General features: G+C 59.2%; 1 protein-coding gene across 1 annotated transcript; it reads left to right on the forward strand.

Moving 5' to 3' along the window:
- Positions 1-1,044: 1,044 nt before the first annotated feature.
- On the forward strand, positions 1,045-8,697 carry Tbx2 (T-box 2; the record flags this gene model as incomplete). The annotated part of the gene is given in 6 exon segments (XM_005393968.2): positions 1,045-1,312; positions 2,247-2,393; positions 3,514-3,590; positions 3,692-3,855; positions 4,339-4,973; positions 7,294-8,697. Coding segments are annotated over 6 exon segments (1,741 nt in total), but the record flags the coding sequence as incomplete, so codon positions are not given.
- Between the last annotated feature and the right edge of the window lie 310 nt (positions 8,698-9,007).

Consider the following 9,007-nt stretch of genomic DNA (forward strand, 5'->3'; position numbering starts at 1 on the left):
GGGGGTGGCGGGCGGGCCGGGGGACCCGACAGCACCCACCCGGGCTGAAGGACCCGACAGCGCCCACCCGCCGGGCCCGCGCGCCACGCGGCGCTCCGCAGACAACCAAGTAGCTTTTCTTGTTTGGTATCGGGGTGAATTTCGAAAGAAAAAACAAAACAAAACAAAACACAATCCCTGCTCCCCGTGAAATAAAACGAAAACCTACTCCTAAAGAATAGCCCCAGCCATTCTGGGTCTCAAAGCCAAGGAGGCGCCGGAGGCCCGGCCCTGCTGGCCTCATCTCAGCGGTCTGGCTTCTCTGCCTCTGGGTCGTCTCCTAGCTCCAGGGCGAGCAGCGTTTTCGGACTCCCTGCCCCGACCTTGGGAATCCACTAGCCTCGGGCCGCAGCTCTGATCCCAGCAGCAATGGAGTGAGCCTGAGGCTGACCCGATGGGAGTCTTGTCCTGCCGGGGAGGTCGGCCCTAGGGATCCACTCGCTGCCCCAGGCCTTGGAGCCCAATGAAAGCCGTCTCCTCGGCCTTTCCACCCTTCCGCTCAGCCACTAAGAATCCAGGCCTCAGTCGTACCCTCTTCCCCCGAACTGCCGGGTCAGGGGCTCTGACCGGGCTGGAACCTGGTGCCCAAAGCAAATGTCTTCCAAATTTATTTCCAGGAGTTGCCGTGCCTGGTGTGTACATTCTCTCAACGAGTTTCAGGGCGATTCAGTAGAAATCAGTGTATTTCTAGAAGGCCTAGATTTCTTTCTTGGATGGGGTTTTCATCTCAGATCAGAAAGTGGGTCCCCAGGTCTGAGCCCAAGGCCAAGGGGAGGCCTTATAAGAAGGGATCTGAGGGGCAGAAACGGGGTCTCCCTGGAACAGCAGCCATAGGTTGGGGTCCTCCGAGCAGTGGGAAGAAGGCAGAGCAGCCGGACCATAGGACAGGCAACTGAGCCCTCCAGGCTGCTCTAGCTACAGCTGGGCTGGAGGTCAGTGAGAAGAGGGACCCTCCAACATGAAGAGCTTGGTCCCAATGGCATCTCCCCCTTCCCTCCCTCCGAGGCGGATGTTCCCCCCCTTCAAGGTGCGAGTCAGCGGCCTGGACAAGAAGGCCAAGTACATCCTGCTGATGGATATTGTAGCTGCTGATGACTGCCGCTATAAATTCCACAACTCCCGCTGGATGGTGGCAGGCAAGGCCGACCCAGAGATGCCCAAACGCATGTACATCCACCCGGACAGTCCAGCCACCGGGGAGCAGTGGATGGCCAAGCCTGTGGCCTTCCACAAGCTAAAGCTGACCAACAACATCTCCGACAAGCATGGCTTCGTGAGTGCGGGCGTAGCAGGGACAGGGTTAAGACGCTGAGCTGGCCACTCTGCAGCTAGGTGGATAGAGGAGGGTGGCAGGATTCCACGTCCATCTGGAAGTACAGGCCAAACCCCCAGGGTACCCCTGCCCAGGTCACTGCCCTGTGCCCTAGGCTGGCCAGGCCTGGGCCTCCAGATCTCTGCTCTGCTAGCCCCAGGAAGGACTGGCTGGTGGCGGGTAAGCTCCAGGCTGCTGGAAATCTCAATTCCGGTTAGGCCTTGAGTGCCCCTCCCAGAATCAAGCCGGAGGCAGGTGCGGTGGGAACTGGGTTGAGCAACTTTGGTCCTGGGGAGGTCACCCCACTCTTAGCCTGGAGGCGCCGAGCTTGAAAGACCTGCCTAAGACCTGCATGTGACCCTCACTCTTCCCCAAGGCTAGGGGATTTAAAAATGAAATTAGCCCCCCTACAGCCTCCCTGAAATCTTTCCCTCCCCTCACAGGCAGCTGCCCAACCGGGAGGAGAGGGCGTGGGGTCTCCCTGTTTCTGCCTGAGCCAAGGTCCCAGAAAATGGTTCGAGGAGGAGGGTTGGATGGGGCAGAGTGGCTTCCAGTTCTGAGCAGGGCAGTTGGTGCTCTCCTTCCAGGACCCTCTCCGTGAGATTTCTGGGGCTTAGCAATGCCAAGGCAAAGTGAGGTGAAGCGTGGAATTGCGTTCTTTTTCTGCTTTGTTTTATTTCTGTTTCCAACTGGGGAAAATTTTAATGGAGAAAGAGAAGCTGTAAGAAAGAAAGACATGAGGAAATAGAAGAAAAAGAAATATAAGTGAGAAAAACTAAGACAGAGAGAAAGGGGTGAAGGTCAGAACTGAGACAGAGGGTGAGACGGGCAGAGGAACAGGTCTGATGTCCAGCGAGGGCTGGGGGCGGCTGGTTGACCCGTTCCCTTCCCGCAGACCATCCTGAACTCCATGCACAAGTACCAGCCTCGCTTTCACATCGTCCGAGCCAACGACATCCTGAAGCTGCCCTACAGCACCTTCCGCACCTACGTGTTCCCCGAGACTGACTTCATCGCTGTCACTGCCTACCAGAACGACAAGGTGCGCTGGCCGGGAGGTGGGCTCCGCACCCCCAGATGGCTCAAGGTCCGACCCAACACGCGCGCCTTCTCGTGGCCACTCTGCCCTCCCTGCCCGTTCCGGAGCTCCAAGTCTTTCATCCATAAGCACCGCACCCAGAAAAGCCCCAGACCCTCTCTCAGGCCCACACGGACGCACACTCCCTGGGGGCACTTGAACAGCTGGGCGCTAGTTCGGTGATGTTTACCTAGCAATTAGCAGGGACTCCGACCAGTGCTGACATTTTTACATTTTATTCGTTTATTTCTTGGCTCAGGGATGGGAATTTAAATGAAAAGAGGACGCCCCGGGCAGTCTGCCCAAGCTCTGCCGAGGCTAAGAACTCAGGGCCCCTATTTCATCCTCCTGAGGGAGCCAGCGGGTGGGACAGGTGACACAGCACCCCAAAGCAGCCCAGGGTAGAACTCTGGGTCAGTCCAGGACCCAAACCCTTTGGGAGATGCTGAGAGAATTTTCCTTTGATTTCAAGGGCTTTTTCTACTTGCTCCTTTCCACGGTCTTCTTTCGACCACCCCCCACTAAGCCTGTGGCCCTGAGCGCTGCAGTCCCGTGAAAGGGGGTCCACACAGGTCTTTCTGTCTCTGTGAATGGAAGTGTTTCCTGGCAGGCATACACCATTTAGGGTGCCTTGGATCTGGGTGGAAGTGTATGAATTCGTTTGGTTCTGTGTGTGTGTGTTTTTTTCTGCGTGTATGTGCATGTGCGTGGACCATGGGTGTAAGGATTTGGCTTTGCCTGTACCTGCAGACTTGTGTGTGTGCGCTACGGCATCCGTGCGTGCCTACTCCATGCCGAGCGGTTTAACCTGCGAGACCACACGGGCTTGTTTGCTCTGTTGGGCCGATTTCGACTCTGTGTGCACAGCTTTGGGCCTGTGTGTGCGTGTTGATGGATTATTTATTGAACTGTCGCTTTCCTCAGTACCTGTCTGCTGGCCTCACCACGGGGCGACCCATACCAAGCAGGCGGTCACCATATCCCCGGTCTCCACGCTGCAGCCCGCAGCTGCTGACTTCGCGGTGCCCCTGGCCGGCTGGAAGACCTAGGTCCTGACCTAATGCCCCCCTCTCGGTCCCCGCAGATTACACAGCTGAAGATCGACAACAATCCATTTGCCAAGGGCTTCCGGGACACCGGCAATGGCCGTCGGGAGAAAAGGTGAGCGAAGATCCCCACGGCCTGTGGCGGTTGCCGCGGGTTGCAGGAAGCCCAAGGAGGGGTTGCGCTCTCTGCTGACCGCTCCCTCTGCTCATCTCCAGGAAGCAGCTGACGCTGCCCACTCTGCGCTTGTATGAGGAGCACTGCAAGCCCGAGCGCGACGGCGCCGAGTCGGACGCCTCCTCTTGCGACCCTCCCCCTGCGCGGGACCCGCCGCCTTCCCCGGGCACAGCGCCCAGTCCCCTGCGCCTGCACCGGGCCCGAGGTGAGGGCCGGATTGTTGGTGGGGCGAGTAGAGGGACAGGGGAGCCCGGGAGCGTCCCCTTAGGGCGCCAAGCTGGACTTCTGCTCAGCCTGGCTGGCTTAAAGCCCTGCGGAGAAGCGCGAACCATGTGTCTGGGGAAGGGCTTCCAACCCGGGCCTGCGCCCGCTGTGTGATCTGTTTCTGGTGGCTGGAGCGTCGGGTTGGATTCCGAGCTAGGCTTGCAGGCTGTGCAAATCTGGCAATTAGGTTTCCTGTCCACTGGCAATAAGGTTTTTCTAAATTTCTTCCACTATAAATGTGGGGCCTTGGATTAGCTGACTGGCAGCTGCCCCTTGCCTGACTCTAGAGGCGCCTCCGACTCGACCTCCCCAAGAGCTGGCTTTTTTCAAGTCTTCCCAACCGACCGGGCCCAGACCCCGGAGAGGGCTTCCCCTCCGTCTCTGTCTGGGCCCCTGTAACCCCGCACGCGTCTTTTCCCCGCAGCGGAGAAGTCCTGCGCCGCAGACAGCGACCCAGAGCCCGAGCGGCTGGGCGAGGAGCGCGGGGTGGTGGCCCTAGGTCGCAGCCCGGCTCGGGACAGCGCCAGCCCCCATCGCTTGACCGACCCTGAGCGCTCCCGGGAGCGACGCAGCCCAGAGAGAGGCAAGGAACCCGGAGAGAGCAGCGGGGACGGCCCGTTTGGTCTGCGGAGCCTGGAGAAGGAGCGCGTTGAAGCCCGGCGGAAGGACGAGGGGCGCAAGGAGGCGGGTGAGGGCAAGGAAACCGGCATGGCGCCACTGGTGGTGCAGACAGACAGCTCATCCCCCCTGGGCTCGGGACACCTGCCTGGCCTGGCCTTCTCCAGCCACCTGCACGGGCAGCAGTTCTTTGGGCCCCTGGGAGCCGGCCAGCCGCTCTTCCTACACCCGGGACAGTTCGCCATGGGCCCTGGCGCCTTCTCTGCCATGGGCATGGGTCACCTGCTAGCCTCGGTGGCAGGAGGAGGCGGCAATGCAGGAGGAGCTGGGCCCGCAACCGCGGCGGGGCTGGACGCAGGCGGGCTGGGCCCCACGGCCAGCGCAGCGAGCACCGCAGCACCCTTCCCGTTCCACCTCTCCCAGCACATGCTGGCATCTCAGGTAAGGCCCGGGAGCAGGCAGCAGCCGGCAGATGGGAAGCAGCACCATCTGGGTGACGGAGCCGGGTGGAGGGCTTGAGGGCCGCCATAGGTGCTTGGACCCTCCAGGAGGCTGGATCACAGTTCTGGGAGAATTCATAGACTTGGATCTGGTCGCTGTCTACGACAGCTAGGTTCTGAGAGCTTACAACTGTGGGCCTAGGTTCTGGCTATGTGTGACCTTGGTGAAGTCCCTGGGATTCTTTGGGCCTGTTTCTTTCCCTATAACCCCAGCAAAAGGGAGTGCACCCAGTAAGTCTTGAGCCAGCGAAGGTGGTGCACTCCTGCACTCTTAGCTATTCCAGAGGCGGAGGCAGGAAAATAACAAGTTTGAGGCCAGCCTGGACAATTTAGTGACTTAGCATGACCCTATCTCAAAATAAAAAATAAATAGTACTGGGGATGTAGCTCAGTGGGAAAGCACCGGTCCAGCACACTTGGAGGTCCAGGGTTCAACCCGAAGGTGTGTGTGTGTGTGTGTGTGTGTGTGTGTGTGTGTGTGGCCTCTTTTGAGGTTGCCCCTGGCTTTTGTGTAGTCTATGATTCTGGTCTCTCAGGACAGTTGTCTTGGGAAGGAAGACCTTTTGTGTCACTGTCCTGAGAGGCAAGGGTAGCCTAGCCTTCTCCTAGAAACGGAAATTTTGCATTTTCTGGATATTGACAAGAAAAATGGTCCACCTCCTAGACATCTCTAGCCTATTTCAAGCTCTCTAAGGGGTCCTCTATCCTGACAAAGGACAAGATCAGTTTTTCCCCCCCTCTCGTCCCCCCACCACTCCCAGCCACATCTAGGAAAGGAGGGGGCTCAGTTCCCCAGGGCCCCCTTGAAATTCTGAACTCCCAGGGGAGAGTTTATGAAAATGTGGCCGGTGGCACAATAAGGAGATCCGATGGGGGGGCAGCCTCTTTGGTTACTTGGGTGGAATATTCCTTGTGGAAAGATTTGGAATCTCTTCATTCATTTTCTTCCCTCTGAGGTTTCTGGCAAATTGAACCCTCGAGATCTTATCTGAGGGGAAGCAAAATAGGAGTTCAGGTCTGAGAAAGCTCCTTTGGTTCAGAAGCAAATATTTTTGAAGTGGGGTGGGGGTGGGGCTCTGAAATGAGTTTTCAACCAAGATCAGCATCTGGATGTGTGGAGGGTTTGAGGTACCAACAGCCTGTGGAGGTCCCTGGAGAATCAGGTCCAGGGCCTGGAAAGTTGATCTGTACCCCTGACTTTGTGTGTGTGTGTGTGTGTGTGTGTGTGTGTGTGTGTGTGTGTGTGTGAGAGAGAGAGAGAGAGAGAGAGAGAGAGAGAGAGAGAGAGAGAGAATGCCTCCTCCATAAACAAATTCTGGTGACAGTTATGGGCATTATAGAAGTCACGGGGAAGTCGGGGCTCCTGCACATAGCCCGGTCAACAGGTGCAAGGCCAGGGTGAGAGTAGCCAGCTCAGAAGGCACCCACTGGTAGAACCGGTGGTGGGTAAGTTCCCAGGCTAGTGCTAGCAGGTAGAGCAGATCCTTGGAGATCTGAAGTCTCCTCCCAACTCGAGATGCCAGGTCTAAAAGGCCCTGTAGGCCTTGACCCTCTCAGCAAGGGTGTTTTCCCCCTCCTGATCAAGGTACTGCCCCACGTACACACTCTGGGGAGTGAGCCATTATCTCAAAGGTCAGATAATCCAAAAGTCGGGCCTCGGGAGCTCAGGGGTGTTTGTCCAGGGTTACCGGGCCAGCTCTGCTCTCCACAGGCAAAGACTGCATTCTTCCCTAACCTGCCAGTTACCTGTGGAACATTCAGGCCAGTTCATAACCTGCTGGCTCTTGTGCCCTGCTCCTGGCCGAGGCAGGAGACCGTGGGCAGGTGAGCAGCCGGGAGAGTTTACCCAGCTCCTCCAGCCCTAGGGAGCAGTAGGAAGGACACTGTTCCAAATTACCGGGACCTCCTAGGACAGCCACAGCTGCCTGCTGGCCACCTGCACTGTGCCCGCCTGGTTTCCTCCTGTGCCAGTGCTAGTTGAGCCACCTTCGATCTTCCCCTCACACCTGATGTGACAGCCAGCACAGAGCTTGATGGCACCAGGCCTTTGCGTCATGACCTGGGTGATGTGTTCCCTCCCTGGGTTTGGCTGTGAGCACACTGGCTCAGGTCTACCTGTGTGGCCTGTGGTTTTAGTTACGCAAGTTCAGGTTTTCTATCCTGAAACAGTGGGACTAGGTTTATAAGTTGTAGCCTACAGGCCACCCTCAGAAACACCTCCGGCAGGATATCTAACCCTCCTCTCGTTCTGTTCCTTGCAGGGAATCCCAATGCCCACTTTCGGAGGCCTCTTCCCCTATCCCTACACCTACATGGCAGCAGCTGCCGCAGCCGCCTCCGCTTTGCCGGCCACCAGCGCTGCGGCTGCAGCTGCGGCCGCCGCGGGCTCTCTATCCCGGAGCCCCTTCCTGGGCAGTGCCCGGCCCCGCCTGCGCTTCAGCCCCTACCCGATCCCAGTCACCATTCCACCTAGCACTGGCCTCCTCACCACTGGGCTGGTGGAGGGCTCCAAGGCTGCAGGTGGCAACAGCCGGGAACCCAGCCCGCTGCCCGAGCTGGCTCTGCGAAAAGTGGGAGGTCCCTCCCGAGGAGCCCTGTCCCCGGGCGGCTCTGCCAAGGAGGCAGCCAGTGAACTGCAGAACATCCAGAGACTGGTGAGCGGGCTGGAGAGCCAGCGAGCCCTCTCGCCCGGCAGGGAGTCGCCCAAGTGAGGGGCCGCCCGGCTGCTCGCTGCTGCCACGCAGGCCTCCAGGGCTGCCTGCCCCTACTGCTTGGAACGTGTACAGCACAGAATGGGTATTTATTTAAATAAAGGAGAACAGCGGGCTGCAGCAGCCAGAATAGATAGCCTCATCTGGCAAGCCGGGCTCTGGGGCACGTCCCCCGGCCTCAACCAGGAATCAGGCCGCCGGGAACACAGGGGCCTTGGAGCCCCTGGACTCGGTCCAGACCTGCTCCGGCATCAGTCAAGGTGACATCGGTGGGGTCTCCAGTCTCCCAGCGCTGTGGGGGAGGCCTCACCCCTGTCCCAGATCTTTTCGGAAGCCAGAAGGTGCCCCGGCCAGAGGTGGGAGCTTCGGAGTGAGTCCCGGGGCCTGACCTTGGGCCGGACCGCGTGAGAAATTGGGGGGTTGGTGCTGGAGCCAGAGAAGACCGCGTGCGCAGAGACTGGAGCTAGAAGGGGCCCTGGCCTTTTAGCTCCCCCACCTCGCCCACCCCCAGACAGGCGCCCCTCCCGCACCCTGCCGGCAAAGGGAGTGGCACTTCTGCCTGGAGTCCCCAGGGGAAAAAAGATATTTATAAAATAAATGGTAATTTGTGTAAATAAGCTTTAAGGGTCCCAGAATATGCAAATTGGTATTAATTTATTCAAAGGTGTACATTGCTGTGTACATATATTTAGAGATTAACTCATAGCATTTAATTTTTTTCCTTCTCCATGAGCATCTATATTGTACAGGGCGAGGGTGGGCATCCCTGGCTGAGGGGGTCGCCCCCGCCCCAGCCCGCTGGGAGGAGCCACCCCGCCGGCCCCTCGGCCCCTGCGCCCGGGCTTTGCCGGCCCGGCCCAAGGGCTCCACCTCAGGTTTTCACTTTTCGCTCCGAAGCGAGAACGCAACGACAAAAATTCGAGAAAACAATAAAACGCTACCATGCGAAGTGAACGGCGCTGTGCGCTCTGTGGGTTGCGCGGGGCTGGGGCGCGGCACGCGCATGAGGGGGAACAGAGGCGGGGACCAAGGCGGGGCGCGGGTTGGGGGGCAGCAGCTGCGTGCTGGGGCTGTGCTCCCTGCTCAGCCGTGTGCGTGCGGGGCCGCAAGGCCGGGCGGTGCCGGCCCCGGGAGCAGGCTGGGCCAAGAGGCACCGAGCCGCCCCGGGCCCCTCGCGCCCCAGCCCCTGCCGCGTCCAGGCTGGGGCCGGGCGCCCCCTGCTGGCCACTCTCCACCGCTCCTGCCCCTAGGCGTCTGGAGCCGC

Source organism: Chinchilla lanigera, unplaced genomic scaffold (genome assembly GCF_000276665.1).
Source record: "Chinchilla lanigera isolate Chin_1 unplaced genomic scaffold, ChiLan1.0 scaffold00050, whole genome shotgun sequence".
NCBI classification, from domain to species: domain Eukaryota; kingdom Metazoa; phylum Chordata; class Mammalia; order Rodentia; family Chinchillidae; genus Chinchilla; species Chinchilla lanigera.